The sequence below is a fragment of the Anabas testudineus genome, chromosome 19 (assembly GCF_900324465.2).
Source record: "Anabas testudineus chromosome 19, fAnaTes1.2, whole genome shotgun sequence".
Lineage (NCBI taxonomy): Eukaryota > Metazoa > Chordata > Actinopteri > Anabantiformes > Anabantidae > Anabas > Anabas testudineus.
In genome coordinates, this window is record NC_046628.1 from 9,060,813 (window position 1) to 9,086,244 (window position 25,432).

Sequence of the window (25,432 nt, forward strand, 5' to 3'; positions counted from 1 at the left end):
ATTATTACCATGGCTATTAGAAATGCCAGATAGGGAGTAATGCCCAAGTATATTTGGAAATAAAAGCAGTAATGAATCCCAGTGACAACTGTAAAAATCCAAACAATGCCGGCCATCACAACCCTTGGTGTCAGACTTTTCCTCTTATGGTAGATGATTGGATGAACTACAGCAAGGTAACAGTCCAGGCAGACACAGGACATCAGGAGGGGTCTCCCAGTTTGGTTCAAGGTATAAATACCAGTCCAAATCAATTCAACCGCCCATATCTTCAAGGAAAAATTATTTATTAATCCAGGTGGGATGGAGGCCAAGAAGATAGCATCCATGATGGAGAGGTTTAGTATGAAAAAATTATTTGGTGTCATGGGAGTTCCTGTCTTGTGTATTCTTAAAATCTCCAAGATGATGGCAACAGACGCAGGAAAACCCAAAGCAAAGCACACTGCTGAACAACAAGCCCAAACATATCGACCCTCTCCAAGGCCTTTACCAATACACAAATCAAAATTAAAAATTTCCCACACAGATCTGTATGAGTTTGAACTGTTGGAGAGATTTATCTCAAGCAACATTGTTGAGGAGAGTGGGGGCTGAAAAACACTGAGAGACACAAACAAGTGTCAAACAACTTTACAAAAATGTAAGAAATACAAAATGTTTTTTTTTCTGATGAGTTTATATTCTGGTTATGATATAAATACATAAACACACTGTACCTTTTATGAGATTTTGTAGAGTTGGTTGTGCTGCAGCTCTACTGTATCCTGCTCTCTTCACCTCAAGTGTAAAACACCTTTCCAGGGCTGTTTGCATTAATACGTGGATCACATTTATGACCTGCTGGCAGTGGCAGCTTTGCAAGTACTATACTTATGAAAAAGAGCAAAGCCACGCAGCTCACGAAATATACACAGACCCACAGTGAAAACATCCAGACAAGTGACAAATTGATGTTTGGTTACCTGACAGGAGGTCAAGAGAGATCAACTGGAGCATGGAAGCAGAATTTGTTCTAAGAAAATAAGTAAATCTAAAATGAAGTAGTGAGCCAGAGTTTAAATTTATTTTCTATTAATTTGTGTTTTAATCGCTGGCATCTGTTTGTCAAAAGGAATGCAAATAAACAACATGTGGGAAAACTCAATCATAAAACCGAGTGTGATAAGGGGTGTTGTTTTAGCAAGTGGAAAAACAGTGTGTGGCAAGTTTATATTCATACACGTCCCCCTTACAGGCAAATTAAGTGTCAAGCCTCTCATTTATTACTACAAATGTGCTGTCACTGCTGATGAATAAGTGTTGCTGGGGTTAATCACACCCACAAGTGGAGATCTGGAAACAAGCCAAGTGTCAGGCTTGGAACAATGTGCACTGTTCACATTGATGAGCACATGATAAGCTGCATGCACACACCTGACGCTTCTACCTGCATCATCCAAAAGGGTCGCAATTGCGACAGGCACTGTAACGTGAGGAATGTGTGTGCTAATTTTCTTTTTACAGATAAAACCCCAAATGTAGGAAAAAAAAAAAAAAACATAACCACAACTCCATTCAGAGAAGTAATTGTTATGTCAGTGTCTCCAAAGCTTTGTTCGTGCAGCGCTCCTTCTCAGGTGTGGAGCGCAGCGTCTGCAATGACGCCTTCAGGTGCTTCTCGTAAACTCCACATGCGACTGTGAATACACCTGGCGCATTCAAGACGATCACACATTATGCAACAATAACAGAATAATGGTTCTCTCACATGAACGTGGCAAACGATGGCTGGCAGTGCAGGGGGGGTAAATAAAATCCTTTTAAATCTTAGGGATCACTTTTGGGCTGAGTTGGGATTATTACAACGCTGGTGTCATGCCGTGAAGGCAGCAGCAGCCGCCTCCATGACGCTCATCATCATCATACTATTTTTGTCCTCCGGTCGCCGCCATTGCTGCCATATTATGAACATTTTTAGTGTGTAACATTTAGCTCTCATCCCCGGGAAAGCCTTTAAACTCCATGGATTCAACAGTTAGCTCACTTCTGTAAAAAACTGCACAGAGACAAGAAGTTCAATTTGTAAAGTAGGCTGGTGTTGAGACGCGTTCAGGGTCTTGTTTCCCCCGCTGGTAATTAGTTGTCACTCAGAGGTTATTTGTAGTAGTAGTGCATTTCAAAATGTCACTACACGGTAAACGTAAAGAAATCTACAAATACGAGGCACCGTGGACAGTTTACGCCATGAACTGGAGTGTGCGACCGGACAAACGCTTCCGCCTGGCGCTCGGCAGCTTTGTGGAGGAGTACAATAACAAGGTACGTTCAAGGAACACATCATGATGGCAGACATTTTAATTATTATATGGATAGATATATTTTTATATGTGTGGTAAAGGTTTCTTCAAAATACAGAAATATTTAATTTCTAATTTAATATGACAAAGGAGAACATCAGATCATCACGTTCATCATAATAAATAAACGATTATTCAGACACAACAAGGATTTTTTTCATTAACAAATTATTTGTTTTTTTGGGGGGGAAAGAACTCATAATCCCCATCTTCCTATAAATACAGCCCAACTTGTCCCAAACTCTTGACTTTACTATTTATGTATACTTATCAGTGTTAACTGTTCAAAGATTTTGTTTCTCATATCAGGGATTTAATTTGCTCTTAATTATGTATTCACAGAAATTTGATTACTATCCCTGTAAATTACAGCCTGATTGCTACCTTGGTTGCTGCTACTGAGCATAAGTGGTACAATAATCAGGCTTAATATTGGGAAATGTATTATGTCATTTAAAGTAAACTACCCCCTGTGTGTGTATCACAGCACTGATTTACTGTACTGCTCTCTGTTCAGATAAGTAACTCTACACTGGCTCACTCAAGGTGAGTTGTTATTGTGTCTCCTCAGGTTCAGATCGTTGGTCTGGAGGAGGAGAGCTCCGAGTTTGTTGGTCGAAACACTTTCGACCATCCCTACCCCACCACCAAAATCATGTGGATCCCTGACACCAAAGGAGCGTACCCGGACCTCCTTGCCACCAGTGGAGACTACCTGAGAATCTGGAGGGTGTGCACAGCATAATAACATAATGATAGCTTATTACAGCTACAGTGAAGCCACTGTTTTCTTTTCCTGATTATTTATCCGAACTCTTTAAATGAGAAAATCTCGAGTTAAATATTCACAACAGAGGACAACATGGTCCATGTGTGGGTATGAACTCACTGAATTGCACAAATATTTATAACAACACGTGTCTTTGCTCCCAGGTGAGTGACACAGAGACCCGTTTGGAGTGTCTGCTCAACAACAACAAGAACTCGGACTTCTGTGCACCTCTCACGTCCTTTGACTGGAATGAGGTGGATCCAAACCTGTTAGGTAAAAAAATCAGTGCACGGTTACCTCATGTTAGCATTACTGACAGAAAACTAGAAAAATCGTGAGCTTTACCAATGTACAGTCATGTGAAACTTTATTTGGCATGTACTGGGAGACTCTCATTTTATGTTTTATGTGCACATTTTGTGTGCAGGTACTTCCAGTATTGACACCACCTGTACAATCTGGGGTTTGGAAACTGGACAGGTGCTGGGGAGGGTCAACTTAGTGTCAGGTCATGTCAAGACGCAGCTCATTGCTCATGACAAAGAGGTAAATGTTACAACATAATGGATAATTATGTTAGTTAACAGCTGTGCCTAATAAAACAGCACTTGGAGGGTAATCTTGGTGTGACATAGACACCTGATCAGAAATTGTTTGTTTTGCAGGTGTATGACATCTCTTTCAGCCGAGCCGGAGGCGGCAGGGATATGTTTGCCTCAGTAGGAGCAGACGGCTCAGTCCGTATGTTTGACCTCCGTCACCTCGAACACAGCACTATCATCTATGAAGACCCACAGCATCACCCTCTGCTCCGACTCAGCTGGAACAAGCAGGACCCCAACTACCTGGCTACAATGGCAATGGACAGCTTGGAGGTTAATGCAGCTCCCTTTGGACTGTATTTGTTTGATGATTGTAAAATAGTTTTCCTGTTTTTAATGGATTTCTGTGTATTTTTGTCTCTCTTCTTCCCATTTTCTTCTCTTATTTACTGTCTATAAATGTCTGATCATCTCTTTTTTTGTATCCTCAGGTGGTGATATTAGATGTGCGTGTGCCCTGCACTCCAGTGGCCAGACTCAGTAACCACAGGGCCTGCGTTAATGGAGTCACCTGGGCCCCACACTCCTCCTGCCACATCTGTACAGCAGGTATACAGATTTTGCTAAACACACAGTAACCGTCATCAGTACTTACACAAAAACGTGTCTGCAGTCTGGAAGTAGGGGTCTCTGCCTAAACATACATTAGTAGGCGTTTTAGAATGAGAGAAAACATTACGTCTCAATTTAACAGTTTACATCATCTGCAGCTACTGATATCAAGCACCAGAGGGAGCCACACATGAACTTATCACAACAGAATGCCAGTAAATATACAGTATGTCTATTTTGTGAAAGATGGAGTAGGCTTGTTTTGGAGTATTGGTCTCAGTCTTTGCTTTCAGAAATGTTCTACACATAAATCTAGACATTCAGAATCAGTATTTGCAGAAGATCCTTTTTGGTTAATATTCAAAGATTCAAGTTCAAGGTTTTCTACAGTGTGCCGTGTTATTGATCCACCATCTCGTCTGAAATGATGACCATCCCTAACTAACTGTGTGGAGGAAAACAGAACAACAGCGCTTAGCACCTTTGTTAATAAATTTCCTGGCGGCAATCCTAGATATGATGCCAAAGTCATTTTACATTCACATACACAATACTGTGTAAAGATCTTTTCTGCAGTTAAAGACTTAAGCAACATTACAAGTGTTTTGTGAATAATTTGTCTGAATAGTTTCTCCTGTTTAAAAGTTAATCATTTTAAATTACTGTAAACCGGCTCCCCTCCTCTCTGTCTAGCTGACGACCACCAGGCTCTAATCTGGGACATCCAGCAGATGCCGCGAGCCATCGAGGACCCCATACTGGCATACTCAGCTGAGGGCGAGATCAATAATGTCCAGTGGGCTTCCACCCAGCCAGACTGGATCGCTATCTGCTACAACAACTGCCTGGAAATCCTCCGAGTCTAAAGGCGTATATTAAATTCTCAGTGAAAGTCACAAGCTGATGTGACTTTGCTGGAAACTCTTTAGTTTATGAAGGACAGAGCTCAGTTCATGCTTGTATTAGCTTAATGTTGATACTGTGAGAAACACAGTATGGTACCGCTTGACTTTGTGATACAATACCAAGACATCCTGTGTCAGACAACTTAAAGGCGCACCGAAACAAAAGTGAAACCATGTAACCAGAAGACTGTTAAATCTGTTGTCACGTACAGACACAAACCAAGGTTTAATATCCTTCAACCTTTTTGCACGATGTCTAATTGACAAATAGGCTACTTACGTGTTTTTGTATGCTACAGTAAATAATACAGATGCAGTTTAGCCATATTTAAAAGTGGATTAAATGTGGTTCATTCGGATTAAAGTGTTTACATATTACATTTTTAAATCTTATAAAGATATATAATATATAACTATAATTTGTGATATGAAAAACAAGTGCTGTGAAACCTTATTAACTGACAATAATACATTATTTCTTTGTCATTTCTGCATCAGTAATTTTATTCATAGCTATAACAGTTTAATGTATACAGAAATAAACAGTCCCTCGCAGTTTAAAACATTATACAGGTGTTTTATATTTAGACAACAGCTTAAATGATTTTACAGTGAGGTGACTCATTGATAAGAACCTATAGTACAGATTTACAATTAGAAATGATAGGTTGAAAAACATTTCTTGTTCCTGTAAATTACTGAGAAAACACTCCCATCTTAAACGGTATGTATCAGAACTGCTAGAGAATCCGTCTAGCAGTTGACATTGGAAATGAACTCCAATTATCACTGGGTCCTTGTGAATTATTTCTTACCTGTTTCAGGTATTTCGGCTTAGGGTCATGTTTTGCCATTATTATGATAATTATTATTTTAACTGTAAAAACTGTGCCACACTGGTTGAATGTTTTGCTCATAATTCAGTAGTTTGTGATGTGTTTTGTTATAAAAAAATGATCAGCCCATCTATTGATATCAGTTTTTCTGAAAGGAATAGTTTGACATTGTAGGAAACATGCTTATTTGTTTTGTTGCTGAGAGTTAGATGATTCACGATAAATCGAAAGCTGACAGACATCCTAAAAAGTTCTTATTTTGTAAAATGTATGGATTTGTACCAGTTAGATACCAATTGAAACAGTGTATAGCACCTATAAAATGAGCTATATTGGACTTATATAGTTCAATATAGCTAGTTGCTAGCTACCATAGGTGGTGCATTAGTGGCCAATCTGCCAGCAGTCTGCAGCTTCATATTTACCATAAAGATATAGGTGGGGTATTCTTTTCCAACTCTAGAGAAACAAGCAAAAATAATTATTAGGAATTATTAAATAATAGTATTAACGGCCTCACAAATTTAGTATCTGTCAGGCTCTATTCTGTAGGAAGAAGCTTTGAACTAGTCAGCAAGGGAAATTCAGGATTTGAACAGGATCAGGATTCAATTTAACAGATTAGGAATAGATTAGGACTGACGCACAGCAAAAAAAGACACTAAATTGAAAATCATTGTGTCAAAAGTAAGATAATTTTGTTGCAATCCCCACTGACTGTGTGTAATCCTGTCATATGACTTCTCCCAAAAGTTTGTAATTAGCAGATTATTACAACTTCACAATTGATGCCACAAAAACTCAGATGACAGGTAACACAGGATCTGAGAGGTGTTTCTGGATTTCAGAAAGTCCTGAGGTCATGTCCAGGTTTCCTGGCAACGAGGGATAGCGGAGGCACCCACATAACCTGGGGTTCTCCTTAAGGGAGAATTGGACTGATGGCTGGACCAGCTGCGGAGTCAAGCTTGTATGGGTCTCAGTTTCAGGAGTGACAGTCAGGAACATGGTGTCATCTGAGGCCACAGTCACATGGATACCGCTGGACAGTGAATCCTGGGACTTCTTGGGGAATTTAAGGTCTGTGTGGATGGAGCCCTGGAGTAGAAAAATCACACTTTAATTTTTATTTCTTAAATAAACAGAACTGAATCTGTCAGAAGCCAACACATAGCTGACCCGATCTGACCTAGTATTATTCCATACCTGTGTGGGTGTCCGGCTGTCGATCTCTATGGGGGAAATGGGATACATGCTGTGCAGCACTGTTGTCCCGGTCCCATACAGGCTAGGTGAGTCAGTAGGAAGGGTACTAGATGATACAGTGCTGTATGCGGGAGGTACAGGAGCGATTTGCCTCTGGAGAAGCTGAAGAATAACGTTGATGTCAGCTGTCATGCGAGTCTCTAGTCTGGAAGTCAAGAGACAAAACATCATCCAACAATTATAGATTATAGATATTTCCAAATATTAATTTACTTAAGGGGATTGAAAGCAGATTGGTTGAAAAGTGAGCAACGGTATATTCACCTGTTGAGCTGTGAATGTAAAACCTCAAGTCGAGACTCTAGCTCGCTGGGCCGATCTTCTGTAAAAGGTGGTGGGTGGTATGAGTTGTGGACAGAAGACGATCTCCATGCACGACTGGAAAACTGTGACTGTGTGTCTGGCCAGTATTGATACATTCCTGGTACATTTAAAGACGAAGCTGTAGAAAATATAAAAATGCAGTGTGAATTTCCACAATGACATCTAAGCATCATCAAATAAAATATATTAAAGGCACCTTATGAGGTTTCCGACCACCACGCAGTAAACATGTTTGTATTCTTAGGATACACACAAAGCACTCCATCAAAAATATAAAATACATGACAGACAATTAAGACTTCATTCATTTACCTTGATGGCCTCTGTCCAGCACAGCTTCCCTCGCTACCGAGGCACCGCTTGTGGGTAGTAGCTGCACTACAGAGGGGGGGTAGTCACGCCTGGCATCCTCTGGAGGATAAAGCTCTACTTTGGCACTATGAGCCTTAGCCAGGTCTTCACTGGACTGGGAGCACGGGGATCCACAGCTACAGCGATCATCCCAGTGGGCCTCAAGATGTGAATGGCGATGACCGAAGGACTGAAGGGGGTATGAGTCTTCATGATCAATTCCATCTGACACAAGAGAGTGTATCAGTGACTAAGTTGAATGTGATACACAACACACAACAAACTTCAATGCTACTTTTAGCACATTCCTCACCTGGCCTTATTCTGCAGTCCAGTGAATGGATTCTGTGTCTCAGCTTGTGCCGATATCCACAGTCATCACCAGAGTCATCAGTTGTTACTATTGGTGGTGCTTGATCAGCCTAATGACACAGGAAAAAATAAAAAAACTTGTATTCATCATGAATGTGCCTCTTTTCCAGCTATTTAAACTGATACCCTCTTGATCCTTTGGTATTATTTTAGCCACCACTACTTAAATAATACTACTGCCGTAGAGAGAGAGAGAGAAGAGAGTTGGCAGTACAGCTGAATATTACCAGCTAAAAACTTACATCTCTAAGGTCAAAGGTTATCTCCAGGTTTCTCCAGAAGTTGTCTGCAAAGCTGGGGTAAATATCCAGGACCTCCAGGAGGTCGTCCCTCAGGATACGATGCAGGTCACAGTACGTAATGGTGTGTACCTCTGAATTGGACTTCCCTGGCTCATCATATAGGTGGATGTGCTCACCAAAGACGTCATTCTTTTCTGCAAGCGCACAAATTATTTATTAGCTGAGTACATTCTGTTTCTCTGTACCTTTTTGAGAACTCACATTATTATGAGATGCTTCACCTAATATTGCAACCACCACGTCGTCCCTAATGACATGAATGGAACCGCGAGCGATAAAGAAGAGTGAGTCCAGGATGTCTCCGTAGTGGATCAGATTATCTCCTGGGGGAGCATGGACTGTCTTGAACCTCACAGCCAAGGCACGTAGACAGGCTTGACTGCCTCCACGAAAGGCCTTACAGTTCTGCAGCAGAGATCGGTTCAAGTGCAGACAAATATCTGCCTGCAAAGACTCTGGAAACCCCTTTAGCACCTAAATTTGACATAACAAAAGCATGGAAATATCAGTGGTGTGATGCAAAACACTGAAAAATGATACTGAGCAACCATGAAATGTTATAGAGGTAATTTGTCTATTTACTTACAGCATTCATGTCAATGCCATTTGTGTAGGACCAGGCATGCTGAAAATACTCCTCCAGCCTTTGGCGAAGACCACCTGGGATTTGGTGGAAGCGGATAAACTCTTTGACTCGCAGCATCTGGGTGTGGTAGCGTGTTGTACCTGTGTACAGTCTTTGGATGATGGCAGACACATTTCCAAATATGCTAGCATACATGAGGGCTGAGACAGAAGCAAAAAAGACAATAATCACAATAAGACTTTATGTAATTTCATTTATAATATTTGAAAATAAACTGGAGTTAAGATTTCATGCTCTATATATTAGGGGACTGTACAAAAATGATTAGGGAGAGGGGGGCAGAATAAGAGGAGGGTATTGATAATGATGACAACATAAGGCTCATCTTCCCAACCCATCCCTAATTTTCATACAGTCCCTAACTGTGCCATTCAACTCACAGCCAATGACCATGACGCAGATGGAGAAGATCTTCTCTGAGTTGGTGTTTGGAGAAACGTTACCGAACCCCACACTCGTCAAACTGCTCAAGGTGAAGTACAGAGCAGTTACATATTTGTCTTTGACCGAGGGACCAGAGGTGGAGTCGCTGTCATTATATGACTTTCCTAGTTGTTCAGCCAGGTTGTCCAGCCAACCAGTTTCAGTGTATGGCCTCTCTACATATCCAATGGCATACCAAATGCAAGCTAGCCAGTGGGCGATGAGCACGAAGGTGCACATGAGTAAGAAGAGGACAGCAGCTCCATATTCAGAATATCGGTCCAGTTTTCTTGCCACACGCACCAATCGCAGCAGCCGAGCTGTTTTCAACAGACTTGTTAAGGTTGCCATCTTCACAACAGCAGGGAAGAATATGTAACAGAATAAATGGCCATGAAATACAGTGTGTGTAGAAAGAAACTGAAATACAAATAATTTTAGAGGTTTTGACACTTGGGTACATTACAATACAAACTAAAGATTACTTCAGAAATAATTATACAAACAATGTGAACTCGGCTTCCCTTGAAAAAATATAATAATATTCGCACGTAGAGTTTTTACCTCATCAGAGCCAGATCTGAAAATGAGAAGGTCAAACGGGATTGCTGCGAACAGATCAATAGGGAACCAGCCTTTGATATAGTGCTTGGCAATGCGGCTTGGTTGTGTGACCACCTCGTCGTTCTGGTCCACATATGTTGTCCGAAGGTTGATGATGATATCCACGATAAACAGCACGTCCACCAGAAGATCCACCACATTCAGAGGATTACATGTGTAGCCACAACTCCTTTGGTGTAAATCCCTGTGCTCATCCAAGAGGAAGGCAGCTGAGTAAGGAGTGAAAACTGCTGTGTAGAGGACGAGGAGGAGAATAATCCAGTCCCAAAAGGCCTTGAAGGGGCTGTAGTGAAGCAAGATCCACCATGTTGTCTCTGGCACCTGGAGTTTGTATTCAGGCAGTACATCAGACTCCAAAGAAAGTACCTATGCATAAAGAATGCCTCAGTATCCAATGATTATTACATAAAACACTTATGCTCTACTTAATTTTGCAGCAAATATCAGGAACTCTAAACTTTACGTTTGATTTTTAATTGTGTTTGCATTAATGCATTTTGGGTAAATATTTTTTCTCTCTAGTATTGCATGACCTCTAACATCTATTTAAAACAGGAACAAACACAGTAAAACAAGTAAACTCTCTGAAACAAGCAGCACCATTTCTATTTTGGCTCTTTCTCTCTAATACTAACCAACAGACCTTTCTAGAAGACGTACTGTTTTGACCGAGTTCTTGGTGGAGGCTGTGCGTTCTGGTTTTGCGACCTTGTAGGTCCAACAAATCCTTGACCATCCTGTCATTGGTGACTCCCAGCAGAGACTTGGGAAGAGGTTACGTCCAGATTGTTTAATCCAGATAGTTTTTCTCAATTCTTCGGCAAAGCTAACCCACCAGTGTGCTGCAATCAACCGTGCGAGAGCAGACTAAGTGCAGGATGCTGGTGGGCTGGAGGGCTCTAATGATGAGTTGGGCGTCACAAACACACAGCTGAGTTCATGTGCTGCCACAGTCCCCTTGTTCTCCTCAGCCCAATTTCAAATTAATATTTGCTTCCCTGATGAATCTCAGGGACATTTCAGAGGGATGGATTTATCAGATACAGTAGTTAAACAGATGTATAGACTGATAGAGTAGCAGACGAACAGACAGAAAGGGATCAACAAGTGACCCCATGCGGCAAGGTCACAAACATTTCCCTGCATTTATTTCACACCAGCTCATAGAGGCAGTGATGCAGAACGTCAGGCCCGAGGGCCGCAGCGGCACAAACAGTAGGTCAATCTAACTTTATTTTTCACACCCAGGAGGAAAACATCCAGCCGACAAACACCCTACTGATTTTTCCACTAGCTAGTTAATTAAGTTTTTCATCATGGCAATATTCTGTTCTTTAATGACTGACTGAACCCAGCCATTCCTGAATACATTGTGAGTTCGGATTCTTGGTCCCCGTACCTGCGTGACCTTCTCTGTGACGTTCTGTGAGCGGTCCTTCACCTTGGAGGGGCTTAGCAGCTCCATCCTGGGAGTTGGAGATGAACGGCTTTCTGCGCCCCTGCCGGCCGGTCCCCCACTTCTAAGAAAATCTGAATCAGACATGGAGCTGTGCTGACCTGCAGGTGATAACAACACTTGTCTATAGTACTTTGAACTTTCTTTATTTCTGCCTTTATTTGTGACTCCTTCGATTTCATTCATATAAAATTCACCTCATTTATTAACGTTTATTTTAGATTTGGCTGAGAAATGTTCATAATTCATGTACTAAATGAACTCCTCAGTGACGTTTAAAACCCTGTGCCCAGCCTTAACACATTCCTCTCTAGGCTGATTTCCCAGAATGCTCATCTAGCTGTGCCCCGCCCTCAAACACAGCACAGTCTCAACACTTCAGTTGTGACTGCTCAGAGAAGGCAGCAGTTAGACTGTGGGGAAATATGCTCTTAACAGCTTGTCAAGTCTTCAGGTTGAAGTAAAGTAATGAAACACCACTTACCTGATTTGAAACCAAAATTTCAGATGCTCCTTAGTTTCAACCTTTCGGCAGCCATGTCTCAAATATCCTTTCTTCTGAGGACAAGTGTGTTCAAAACAATTCACTCCTCTCTCTGCTGGTTCATTTTTAGGCAAAACATCTGCACTTCTTGTTCACGGTGTTGGGACACAGACGTTAATGTTGAACTCTCCACTTTGGCACAGGGCAGAGGACTGACCTGCAGCTTGCATGTGGCTGAGCCCCATTCACCAACACTGGAAACCTATCAGTGGCATGCTACAGCTGAGAGGAACTGACAGGAAAATCAATGATAGCATTGATGAACAGAGTAAATGGGCTTAGAGCCATTACACTGGATCGCCCTGTTAACATGAAATTACCATTTCATTGTTTTTACGTGCAGTCCAGTTTGGTAGTGTACATTTAAAATGTAAGTTAGGATTTCACAAACGTACCAGTGGTGTCAGAACCAAAATCAGCAGCCTAAAGGTATCTGCTCAGTATGTTGCATGCATACTGTTAATGTGGGATCATATTGACTGCAATGTTGACACTACAGTAATATGAGGGGGTAATGATCTGCAATGACACTGGCTCAAAATGTCATTCAGTTGTAACCTTCCGTCATCTGAATTACTTTTCATTTTGTTTTTACAAATAAGAATTACACATTTTTACCAGAAGAGACAAAGTACTAGGCACAGTAATCAAATGTTTTATAGAAAGAAACAATATCAGACACAAAATAATATTTGAAAATATTTTATAAGTCTTTAAATAAATCTGAAGGGGCTCTTTAACTAAAAATGTATTTCGAATCAGTCCTTGTTAATGCACAAACACCACTTCCTTATTCAGGTGATACAGGTGAAATTTCACTTAAAAGAACATTTTTATTTTACATTGTATTTGTAACCTTCAGGATCTGAATGATTAGGCATTTTAAGAAGGCTTTTTCATTACAATTCATTATTTCCACCAGCGTTTAAAATGCCTATCTGAAATATTCTTGAAGTGAATAACTTTAGGAAACACTCAGAAGTGCAGTGTTTCCCTGGGAAGCCATATGCTGATATATTGTTCGTGTAAATAAGTGCAGTTTGAGAATGGAAAACATGGAACATCAGCATCAGTATCCACTGATGCACAAAGTTTCTGTTGGCAAATTCTTTATCTGTGAGAGTCCATCAAATGTCCAGAAGTAGTACTCAGCCCTCAGCCTGGATGTTGTCCCACACTCGAACTACATCTGGACAGTCGTTGAGGGCTTCTATTAGCGTTGAAGCAGTGTCCAGCTGGTTCTGATCCAGTGACAGGAGGGTGCGGGGAACAAACTCCAGCCCAACAGACAGGATCTGCATCCCCAGTTCCGCTAGTGAGAGCCGCACCTTCTTCAAGTCAGCCACATCACAAATAAACTGAAGAGGGAGAAACAAACAACTATTTTTTTAGTTTTTTAGTGCTCAATTTAAAAATTCTGTCCATTGTTAAATAATTATTTCTGAAAAATCCAAGGGTGTAACTTAAAATTGATCTAATCAACTGTCTAAAGCCTCATTGTCACCATCTAACCTGCAGGAGGGGCTGTTCATCCTCATCCTCAGTCTCTTGAACATCTTCAGCCCCCGCCTCTATGGCCAGCTCCAGTGCTCGCTCCATGGAGATATTCTGACCTGGCACCAACACCACCCCCCTCCTGTTGAAGTTGTGGCGTGCTCCATCTGATAGCATCCCTCTGTGGGCAGAAAGAGGACTACATTTTTCATGATGTCTACGGTTCAGGGGGCATGATCAAGTTCGATCAAGTTTTCTACTTGTGGTACTGTCTGAAATGGCCAGGTAAACTGAGGTCGGACTACGCAAAATATCTGTGGTGGAGTATTCCAGCTACACAGTCGCAGTGGAAGCAAGATCACAGTCCTGACCCGTTCTTTATAAGCAGGCGCTTGATGTCCTGGTGGCTGCGGGTAGTGTTGTCAGTGAGGACTTCAATGAGCAGCAAACATCCACCAGGTCCACGGGCTTCAAACATATGCTGGGATGCTGGTTTAGCTTTTTCCTGTAGAGCCAGGAGATTAGACATTAATGTTTTTAGTGTCATACATGTTACACCCGCAGCTAGGACTGTGCCATAATGTGTCATTAACAATATATCATGATGACTCCTCCCCATGATATAAATATCAGACTCTGTTCCTGACAGTTTAGCAAAATAAAGTGTTTGCATATGAATCATAATGTGTGCTTCCCACTTGAACCTATAAACACAACAAACATGGTGGGGGCAACATGAAAGATTGAGCTTGCATGTTGGAAGAGTTTGAGAACATTTTGAGAAAGAATGAGCCTTCTCTGTCGTCTGGAAAAGTTCAACAACAAACCGGATGCGAATAAAACATCTGTTGATTTGCAAGTTATGACAGAAACTCAAACCAACAAAGAATGGAAACATGAATTGAATTTGTTCCGCCAAGTCAAGCACAAACACTACAGCACAACATGAGGAGGAGATTATGGCAGATGTTGGAGCAACAACAAATTCTCTTAGTTTAGAGGGTTTCCGTTTGTCAGTGGCCAACAGGCCAGTTTGCCTCCTATGATAAAAGAAGTAAAAGCTGAAACGTTGGATCATGATCATTGTTCGTGTTTGCTCAAATCTTAAGACTGGTGATGTGACTTTGGGTCAAAAGCATATTGCTGAATAGTTCTGTTTTCATATCATCATGTTATCACAGAAATATTGTTATAAATTTTATGCCCCTGCCAGCAGCACATAACTTACATGTGCCATGTTACTCACAGGCAACTTTCATATCTATGACAATATACAGATGACAAATATCGATGATCTTTTGCAGAAATGGTGTTCACCCCTCCTAAACATGCCAAGGAGCACAGCTGTCTGCAGGGCTTATGGTGTCCCACGACTTCCTTTTCATTTCGTCAACCTACCGCACCCTTGATCGCAGCCTCTATGGATGCTTTGGGCATGTTCTTGCTTCGGCACTGCTCCAGTATATTTGCTAAGTTTACATTCATGTCTGGGTTGGGTCCACCCTCTGCAGGTGACAGCAAATGTGAAATGAGTTAGGGTCCCAAAAATAATAATAATAATAATAATAAAAAGTTAGAAATGAAACAATCCGACATTACCTTTCACAGCTATCCTTATCATCATACCAAACTTCATGAACATCCTCCCTCTCGCCTCATCTTTAGGTCCCTTTACGTGTTTCACCTTTGACCACTTGTTGTGTCCTGCACATAAGGCGGAGCAGAGCTGCAGCGACCGGACAGGAGAGGTCCACGGAGGGTACTGCACACATGAACCCGGCGGGACCGACTTCCCCGGGGCCGAACACCTGCCTGAGGTCGCTGCCAGAGTCCTGATGTGCAGGCTTCGGAGAGCCCTCAGCACCGCTGCCCCCGCCATGCCCTTCACACACAAGCAACGCGTTTATGAACACACACTACAACCTGCCTTGCACATGAAGCACGGACGGCTTTAAAAAATCTGTCTGCACGTAAAGGCTTTAATTTAAAATACCGACCATTTAACAAAATAAATAAATGGAACAGTTATTTTGGGACACACACTTGCCCGCAGACCACGCAGCTGCTGCTGTCCTTGTTGTGAAACCGGCACTTCCTGGTTCCGAAAACGTCACAAATTAGCATTTCAAAATAAAAGCGTGAAAACAGAATGAAAGTAAAATTAGCAATTATCAGTATTAATTACCATTTTAAAATTTAAGCCATTTGTTTAGAATAAATCTCTATTTCTACTATTAATCCACAAATCCCTTTGAGTTGCATACACATTTCTAAACAAATACATGAACTTACATTTTCTTCCTCTTTGTCATTCATTCATTTTGTTTGTTTGTTTGTTTGTTTTTGTTTTTTGCTGTATTTCTGACTGTATTCAGCTCATTAGGCTAAATCATTGACCTTTAGATAACTTCAGATGCAGCAGTGTTAGAAATACAGTAGTCTTTTTTGTTGCTGCCATGAGACTGAAGATGAATTCCTAAGTTTATCAGTTATCTATCCTGCAACAGAAGGACTCAGGTGATGCAGCAGGGATAAAAAAAATCCCCCTTTGGAGTGGTACAGTAAGAGCCCAGACCTTAACCCAATAGAGATGTTATGAAATGACCTCAAGAGACATAACTAAACAAAAGGAGTCTTGTTCAGGTGAACCAGGACCCAACTGTCACTCTATCAGCTTCAGAAGGAGAATCTGCCTTTAGGCTGGTTAGACTAAAGGCAGAATATTTGAAGCCAAATGTTAATTGGCTTCAAATATTGCTTCAAAGATTTTCTTTCCTTCAACAGTTCTCAGTTTAAATAATCGGTTCTTTCTTGAATGTGTTATGGTTCCTGGCTTATCCCACAGTTTCTCACAGAATGTGTATTAAAATTACTAATTGTTTTCTTGACGTTACAAGGGTTTTAATCCTCAAACAAATGGGACATCTGATGGAATTGCATCATTAATTTAAAACATTTGATGAGCTGAGGAACTTTGAGATGTTAATCCATTAAAAACAATATTTTAAGTTGAAAGAGTCCTAAAAACTATATATTTAATCCTGAATTACCAGAACTTACATATATCTACATTAAGTTAACAGGGGCATGCCAGTGGATTGCACTCAGTCATGTAGTTTGTACACTGTTTTACATTGTGGGAACTTAAAATCTCTTTGAGTTCCCCTGGGTGTTTCTGGTTAAGATTGAAAACCACTGCAGAATATCAGCACACAAGTTTAACAGCTGGCCTAAAAATAACAGCAACACCAGCCAAAATAATGTCCGGTACAATGCAACACTAAAGATATATAGGGTCCATCTAATTGGCACAAACTGGAAGCAGTGTAAATTTGGTCTGTGTCACCGTCCTTGAATATGTCCCAGTGTGGGAACTGGAGGAGAAATGTTGGGCTCTTGCCATGGGACCATGGTTTAATACATCATACTGCTTCTATTTATAATAATAGGACATTGTGATTGGTCCCATTTTTTTATTCCAGGAACATTAAATCAAAATGTGCCTGTTATTCAGGAATTTTGTCTTCGGTACTGCATGTACTAAATACCTTGACTATTTTGATTAGCAAAACATACAAACAAAAAAGAATACTGTATCGAATAATACAGCAAGCCAAGTCAGATGGACACAGAAGAGAACCACAAAGGGTTAAGTAAGGTGGAAACCACGGCCAACCCATCTCCAACAGACAACACACCAAAGAACGGCAAAAGGAGGAGGTTTCTTCCACAGTGCCCCTGTCTCTCACAGAAACCTTACTCCACAGACTGACTGTGGTCCCTCAAACCTGATTAGTTATGTCCACTGAGCTTCAAGGAGACGACTGGAAAAAGGAGAACTTTATTTCTGGATGTCAAGAGACCCTAAAGCTCAAGAAGACCCTAAAAAGCAGTTCCTGACTTTGACTGATGAGACAAAAAACAAAACAAAACCACAAGAGAGAAACTAATGGAAAACTAAACAGGCAGAATTGAGGAGGATAAAATGATCTGAGGGTGTGTCGAAAGTTTATATTGTTCTGTCGACAGAAGAAAAGACAGAATGCTTTGTGTACCGGGAATTGGTGCCTTGGCTCTTTTCCACAGTGTAATAACGGTGACTGCACTGGTAAGTGTACTGTACTTATTCTGAATAATTGGCTGACTGGCTTATTGATTATTTATTTGATTTAATAGGTTAAATAACTGTTAATTTTCACAATTGCTACATTTGGCTGTGCTCTTTATTCATTCTCACAATCTGTGTTTGAAATAATTAGAAATTCCTTGTATTGGTGTGGATAAAATGAACACAGCATTTAGTAGATTCTCAGACTCTTAGTTCAATCTAAATGTATTAATGATTGATTTTATGTTATAAAACTGTCATGTTTTCTTGAGTAGCATCCCTTCTTACACTTGACTATGACACTGAGTCATAAATGAAATCCCTTTACTGCTCCACTTTGGACCAAATACAGAAAATATCACTTACCAGAGATATTCTTTGATCACTTGAATTTAGGAATTAGATTTATCTTTTGCCAGCTATTTGTCAGCTAGACTGACCAAAGATTAATGACAAATTTATAATTTTTTAACTAATAAGGTGATGTTGAATAAATGTTTGGACAAAACATTTTTTTAAATCATCTATTTAAGATGACAGGGAATATTAATACAGTGAGTAGTAGTGAATGAATGCAGTACAAACTATTGAAGAGCAATGGAATAACTAATTAATACCTACATAAAAATAAATAATTTGGAACATTTACGCTGATTTGTCTGCAAAATAGGAACGTCCGAAGCAACACACACATTTTCTTACATGGACAGCAATCTGCCCTAAAAAAAAGGCAGCACTTAAAACAAAAGATCATCCCTCCACTGACACTATCAGAACAATCTGTGGTCTGGTATGTCTCACACTAACTCCAATCAGCTCTGACCCTTTTAACCTTTCACCCACTGAAGTACGATCCATTCGTACACTGTCCCGTCTTAGCCTCACCTCTTCATCTTGGGTGTCTCAAGACAGACTTACAACCGCCTGCTCAGTCAGCCTGAAAATCACTTTTTATGAAGTACAGGGCCCGAGTGAACAAATTCAATTATGACACAGAGGCGAGCTGATGTCTAGGAAGACTAATTATTTTCCACTCTGTGGCCGTCAGCAGAAAAACTCCCCGTTCAAAGAAAATTGAATGCATTCTCCATATTGACTTGCACATACTGCATTATGCTGCATGTTGTTGTTTTGTTGATGCACAGGTGCAGAACTTTGTGTCACGTAAGACCTGACTATCTAATTGGAGCCATCAATAACTGTGTTTCAATGGGACTGAGGACAAAAACCCAGAAACACACATGTGCATTGTAAGCATTGCCAACACTGCCATAACATATTCACAGTCCACTAATAAACAATACCAAATGGTTTGAGTTGCTCAATACGTCTGTATTGACTTTGGCTGCGAGTCCCGTTCCAAAACAAATCACTGTAGTAGAGTAAAGGTGAAAGAAAGTCATAGAAACAACATCATGCATCTGGTTGTTCTTTACCCCTGAACTGCACCTCTTCCTTGTTTCTTTCTCTTTTTTGAACCTTCCTGCCTAATCATCTCTCTCCCACTGTTTCCTTCTCTGGCAAATTGTTTTCATGTGAGCTGTCTAGTTGACTCACTGCTAGTTTTGCTGCTCTGTTGTGAAATGTACCCAGGAACACAAAGTTTCTTGTGTAGACCAGCACTCACAAGCAGGACCGAGGTCCTGCGGACAAGACCCCCATGTGGCCAAAATGCAGAAAAAGGGGTTGGCAGGGGATCATCACATACCACACACTCATACAACTATTTCTCAACACCCAGAGGCAGCATATCAGATCCCTGGGAGTGTATGTGGTTGAAGGATTGCCCCGGTTGGAATCTTTTTAGGAATCTTTTAACGTATGTGAGCATCTTAAAAAATGCATAAATACAAGGATAGTAGAAGCTCAGATAAGCACTTATTTCTTATGGATTAAAAACCATTTACTACAAATCAGCTGCACACTCTGTTACAGGCATTTGCAGACTTAATTCCACTAACAACGCTATATTACTTATCTCGTGCTTGTCTTGATAATTTTCAATTGCTCTTTTTTTTTTGCAGATAGACTCCGACGATGTGATCACACGAGATGAGCAAATCTACGTTCTGATTGGTGCTCACACCAGGTGTGAAAGAAACATCCAGACACAAATGGGCTTGGTTAAAGGTTTGTGCTGCTGTCAGTTTTGCTAAGTTAAGACATAGGTTTAAATCCAGCTTGAGTTTATCCACTGTTCTGTCTTGTTGCTGTGTTAAACAAAAAGACAAAACATCTACTTGATTATTTAAAATCAGCCTGGGCAAGAAGAAATATTTCCTGAACTGTGAGATTGAACTTTCAGTCCCAATGAGAAACAAACACTAGGAACGGGTCAAGTATGCTGATGCTGATTTATTTTATCCTTTCTAAATATTCAAAAGCTTTCCCTATTAAGGAGTTGAGACCCTTGGCTGAGTGTACTGAAGGAGGTCAGTAAGTGCATCAGTGATTTATTTAGGATCAGATTTAACAACCATTCAATATCCTGCAGACTGCTATCTCTATAATTACAGATTTGAATGGATGTGCAGACAATAGAGGGACAATTTTCATTCAGACTGTGACGTAGAAGCTGATGAGACAGTTTAGTTTGCAGATAAACTAAACTGGTGCATTTAAAGCAAAATGTTATTATTTAGAAGAGCAGTTATATAGAAGTGAGAGTCAAAGAGACAATGGTTTATTTTCCTACTGTTGCCTTCAATATCTTCTTCAAGTGTGCATTTCTACAGTAAATATCAGGATTAAACAAACGTGACTGGGACCTCTTTATGTTTTGACTGTGTTTGGGACTCTGGGTCTGTTCCTATTTGTACATCTCCCCACACTTGACATAAAATGGCTAACAGCTGCTCCCTATCTTTGTAAAGAAGGTGACTGCATCCCAGAGTGGGATGGGATTATCTGTTGGCCGAGGAGCAGAGCAGGTCAGCTTGTCTCAGTGCTGTGTCCAGAGTACATCTACGACTTCAACCACAAAGGTAGAGGAGCTCAACGATTATATGCATCAGCTCATACACAGTGCTCTTGAGACACTAGGTTGTCTTTATCTAAGCTCTGTTCTCCTTGCTCATAAAAACCTGCACCAACAAGTGAAATGCAATAGTTATTGGTAGACGTTCAGAATGAACTAATCCAGCATTTGATCATCTACTGTACAGTTGTATTGCTGCTGTTGTGTTTTTTATGTCCTGCAATCCTGTCACCCAGGGCGAGCCTACCGTCAGTGTGATGCATCAGGAAAGTGGGAGCAGGTGCCCGCTATCAACCGCACTTGGGCTAACTACACTGAATGCACCACATACCTGACCTCCAACCAGAGGAGTCAAGAGGTGTGTATATGTGTATATGTGGACAGACTGTGTACGATCCTGAAGCTGAGTCAGGTGGAGGACGGTAGATTATATGGTAGATTTACCCATATAAAACATTTTCAGCTACATACTGCTGTTTGTTTCACAGTGCTGACCTGGTGCTTTGTGGCTGTTGTAATTACATATATTATATGTGTATACACACACTCTCATTATGCTTTCTTTCAGAAGGTATTTGAGAGACTCCATCTCATGTACACTGTTGGCTACTCCATCTCTCTAGCATCACTGTTGGTGGCAGTCTCCATCCTCTGCTACTTCAAGTAAGAAAAACGAACATTAGAAGTGTGATCTGAAGAATTACGATCCGTGGTCAATTGTCTCCATATTCTCTCACCCATGCTTTCAGGCGCCTCCACTGCACACGCAATTACATCCACATTCACCTCTTCACCTCCTTCATATGTCGAGCAGTCAGCATTTTCGTGAAGGACGCAGTGCTCTACTCCATGTCTGATGACAGTAAGGCTGAGCCTGAATTCACTGCACAGAGGCCCCATATGGTAAACTACATGTTTCTTCAGAATAATTAATACCAGTTTCAAACCTTGAACCTGCTGCTGCCTGAAGCTATATATTTACTAATTGTACAGTAACAGTCTCACCTGAATGATAGCAAGAAATGCAGCAAGTGGATGTCCCAAAATGTCCAACTATTAATTTAAGATTAAAGACATAAATCACAATTTTAATAATAGAGCATTTGTATATGGAGAAAATCCACTTTTTGTGTGTTTTATGTCCTCAGGCTGGCTGTAAAGTTGCTGTTACTCTCTTCCTCTATTTCCTGGCAACCAATCACTACTGGATCCTGGTGGAGGGGTTGTACCTACACAGCCTCATTTTCATGGCCTTTCTCTCTGACAAAAACTACTTATGGGCCCTCATCATCATCGGGTGGGGTAAGCAGCATCAGTCAAGTTAATCACAAAGTTAACAGTGATTTGACAGACTCAGAATTCCCCTTTGTGTTTATTTTTCATCTCTCATCTCAGGTGTTCCAGTTGTGTTTGTATCCATTTGGGTCAGTGTGCGAGCATCCCTGGCAGACACACAGTGAGTCGAGCAATGCGTGCATCTGTTGGACTTACATGACACTTCACAAATACTCATTTAACGGCTTCTATTTCTGCAATCAGATGTTGGGACATCAGCGCTGGTAACCTAAAGTGGATCTATCAAGTGCCTATTCTGGCAGCCATTCTTGTAAGAAAAAAGGAAATTACATTTAGTTACTTTCTAAAGGGTATTTAACACTTAAGTTAAATATAAACTTCACATCTGTGCCTTTGCAGGTGAATTTCCTTCTTTTCATCAACATCATACGAGTACTGGCCTCTAAACTGTGGGAAACAAACACTGGCAAACTGGATCCTCGACAACAATACAGGTGACTCTTCATTAAACTGAACAATGAGCTTAAAAGACTCCACACTAATTAGTGTTTTTCTCCAGATTTTTACATCTTTTACCCACCCTCTAGACCACCATCTACCAACAAATGTTAAATCACTGTGCGGATATTCATGGTCTTCATCTGCAGGAAGCTGCTGAAGTCCACATTAGTCCTCATGCCCTTGTTTGGGGTCCACTACATGGTGTTTATGGCTCTTCCGTACACTGAGGTCACCGGGCTGCTGTGGCAGGTGCAGATGCATTACGAGATGTTCTTCAACTCTTCCCAGGTCAGAATACGAAAGTATAAATAGGGCGCAAACTGAGCAATAACATAATGCAAAATTCAGTTGAGGTTATTGATATAGCATCAAATGACAAACATAAATCACTCAATCATCTCAAGGCGATTTAAGACCTTACAGAATTATATATATAACCAACAAATACATTTTGAGCTAGCACTAGGCTACAAACAGTGGAGAGGAAAACCTCCCATTAACTGAGGAAACCCCAGCAGAACCAGGCTCAGTGTGGGCGACCACACCAGAACCAACTCTTTATCCTAACATACTGTATGTTTTATCAAGACGAACATTTTGAAAGGCTGGTCCTAATGTTAAGAGTGTCTCCTTCTTAACCTTAAACTATAAAAACTCTAGGATCCATAAGTAAACTGTGAGAGTAAATTGTTTTATTGGGATAACACAGTGTTGTCCAGTCCTTATAGATACAGTGGAGCTTGATCATTAAGGGATTTTTTTTTATTATATTCTTATAAAACATTTAGATTCCTTTTAGATAACATTTTAGATAATAGTTTTTATTAATAATAGTTGTTTATTTTGTGGCCACTTTTTAAGTTCCCTGATTTCAGTTTTTATTTTTAATTGCTGCCTCATGTCTGTTTCTTCATATGTATTTTATATTATCCCATGCTGCTCTTGGCAAAACATCATAAAAACGTACCCCCCAAAATGGCTTTGATCATGCTCTTCAATAATATAATACAGTTGCTTTCTCAATATTTACTGCAGATGCAACACATGTTCAAAAACGTATGTACTTCTTTTTGACAAACTGTCCATTTGGTCTTTCCAGGGCTTTTTGGTGGCATTTATCTACTGCTTCTGCAATGGGGAGGTAATAAAGTTTTGAACTGTTACCTCATATTTATTTCAGTTTTAAGGTTTGATTATTGAAAGGGACGTATCATTTTCTTCCTGTTTTCAGGTGCAGGCAGAGTTAAAGAAGGCTTGGCTGAGACGCAGCCTTGCGCTGGACCTCAAACAGAAAACCAGGATGACCAGCGGTGGAGGTAGCTGTTACTACGGTGGGATGATGTCACACACCACCACTACCCAGAGTGTCAGCTTGTCTATTACCAATCCCAGAGCTCTTTCCTACTCTGGAGGAGGTATAAGTTCAGGTGGAGGTGCCAGTTGTGGGTCAGGAGCCCAGTCGTCAAGGCACAACTCACTTCACGTCCAAAGCAGCCTGCCTGGATATGTGCCCAATGAAATGAAGACCTATGACCCCCAAGAGGAGGTGTCTTTGCACAGGTCAGGAGGGTCAGAGTCAAGAGTTATTGCCAGACACACCAGAGCTAGCAACAGAAATCATGACACCAAGACTCATGGAGAATCTTCAACCCAAATCCCCGGAGGTGAAGATTCAGATAGCTCCTTATCGCTGAAAGAGCTGGACACTATTTTATAATGTTTTGATAAATGTTTAGCATAAATAAATTGTTGGACTCACGTAAAAACGTTTAAATGTACATATGTTGAGATCGTTTTGTTGCCTTTTCAAATGTTAAATACCAAAATAAACAATGAGGAAACAGATTTGCATCTGAGAAATTTACATTGAAAACATGGCGCATGAATGTGTCTGCACCTTCACTTGATGTGAAAGAAATATGAACATACATAATGATCAGAGGAGTCAGTGGGTCAGTAGATTTTTAAATAGTGATTTTCCTCTTCTTTCTTGTGCTAGATTTTCCAGACCAGACTGGCAGACTCCAGTTCAAATTGCACTTATGTGTGTGTCTGTAAATGATGAGAGTGAGCAGCTACTGTCTGTAAATCTACTGTAGATGGAGTCATGTGGACTATAAGCTACTTAATTTCTTTTTCCAAATAATAGGTTCCACATGCCAGCCACACATTTTTGCTGTGGGAGACGTAGTATTCCCTTTATAGAGTACACTGTCCTGATTTGATTATCAGCAGAGTCTAGACAGCACGTCTCGACAGGTAGGAACCCTCTCTGCACCTTTATTGTTGTCTCCAGTTTTCTGCTCAGCCCTTCTTTAACCGTCTGACAGAACCTTTTGCCTCTCACAGGCCAAAGCCCAACTCTTTCTCCATGTACTCTTTCCTGAACACTCTCACAACACTGTCCAGTATTTCACATACTCCCCTCAGACCTCACCTCTGGGGAGGAGGGCATGCACCTGAGCTGTTAGTGGACCTCAACATGAGCAACAAATCTGTGGCAGAAGCCACTGACAGGCTGTATCTGTAAATATTATTTTTAGAAAGAGAGATTACTGATCTGTGCTTATGTGCAGTGTAAGTAATGCTGGTCGTTTAATTTTTATGTTGGGCCTTGAGAGTATCTGATCAGTATTGAAATTATTTTATAACATATCAGCTCTAAGTGTAAAAGCCTTGTTTTTAACACAACACTGGAAAACATACAAATGAGCAGTATTTGTTTTAATATTGAGCAAACTG

At 40.7% G+C, this 25,432-nt stretch overlaps 4 protein-coding genes across 11 annotated transcripts; 2 read left to right on the top strand and 2 right to left on the bottom strand.

The window, feature by feature from the left end:
* The first annotated feature begins 1,911 nt into the window (after window positions 1-1,911).
* LOC113155905 (DDB1- and CUL4-associated factor 7-like) lies at window positions 1,912-6,179 on the top strand. The gene is made up of 7 exons (XM_026350646.1): window positions 1,912-2,301; window positions 2,911-3,069; window positions 3,273-3,384; window positions 3,539-3,657; window positions 3,777-3,986; window positions 4,145-4,262; window positions 4,959-6,179. The coding sequence occupies exons 1-7, from the start codon at window positions 2,164-2,166 to the stop codon at window positions 5,129-5,131; spliced, it is 1,029 nt and encodes a 342-aa protein (XP_026206431.1). The 5' UTR covers window positions 1,912-2,163; the 3' UTR covers window positions 5,132-6,179.
* Window positions 6,180-6,807: 628 nt separating this feature from the next.
* LOC113156451 (potassium voltage-gated channel subfamily H member 6) lies at window positions 6,808-11,857 on the bottom strand. Its single transcript, XM_026351610.1, has 11 exons — window positions 11,714-11,857; window positions 10,255-10,680; window positions 9,648-10,041; window positions 9,208-9,407; window positions 8,843-9,095; window positions 8,562-8,755; window positions 8,261-8,369; window positions 7,909-8,172; window positions 7,537-7,714; window positions 7,213-7,417; window positions 6,808-7,104 (listed from the first exon to the last, which is right to left on the bottom strand). The coding sequence occupies exons 1-11, from the start codon at window positions 11,855-11,857 to the stop codon at window positions 6,808-6,810; spliced, it is 2,664 nt and encodes an 887-aa protein (XP_026207395.1).
* A 1,143-nt stretch (window positions 11,858-13,000) lies between these two features.
* Window positions 13,001-15,901, bottom strand: LOC113156791 (translational activator of cytochrome c oxidase 1). 4 transcript variants are annotated; one of them, XM_026352121.1, is made up of 6 exons: window positions 15,852-15,901; window positions 15,408-15,690; window positions 15,207-15,313; window positions 14,180-14,313; window positions 13,827-13,989; window positions 13,001-13,672 (listed from the first exon to the last, which is right to left on the bottom strand). In XM_026352121.1, the coding sequence occupies exons 2-6, from the start codon at window positions 15,685-15,687 to the stop codon at window positions 13,463-13,465; spliced, it is 894 nt and encodes a 297-aa protein (XP_026207906.1). In that variant the 5' UTR covers window positions 15,688-15,690; window positions 15,852-15,901; the 3' UTR covers window positions 13,001-13,462. The 4 variants fall into 4 exon arrangements, with proteins under 4 accessions (XP_026207906.1, XP_026207905.1, XP_026207907.1 ...); XM_026352120.1 differs by having other exon boundaries at window positions 15,806-15,900; XM_026352122.1 differs by having other exon boundaries at window positions 15,856-15,881.
* Window positions 15,902-17,551: 1,650 nt separating this feature from the next.
* Window positions 17,552-24,523, top strand: pth3r (parathyroid hormone 3 receptor). Of its 5 annotated transcripts, XM_026352190.1 has the most exons (14): window positions 17,552-17,916; window positions 19,062-19,166; window positions 19,941-20,046; window positions 20,790-20,900; window positions 21,130-21,251; window positions 21,462-21,556; window positions 21,643-21,796; window positions 22,042-22,195; window positions 22,289-22,349; window positions 22,433-22,499; window positions 22,589-22,683; window positions 22,837-22,978; window positions 23,790-23,831; window positions 23,922-24,523. In XM_026352190.1, exons 2-14 carry the CDS (start codon window positions 19,158-19,160, stop codon window positions 24,405-24,407), a joined length of 1,644 nt encoding a protein of 547 aa, XP_026207975.1. In that variant the 5' UTR covers window positions 17,552-17,916; window positions 19,062-19,157; the 3' UTR covers window positions 24,408-24,523. The 5 variants fall into 5 exon arrangements, with proteins under 5 accessions (XP_026207975.1, XP_026207972.1, XP_026207974.1 ...); XM_026352187.1 differs by lacking the exon at window positions 19,062-19,166; XM_026352189.1 differs by lacking the exon at window positions 19,062-19,166 and having other exon boundaries at window positions 21,465-21,556.
* The last annotated feature ends 909 nt before the right edge of the window (window positions 24,524-25,432 follow it).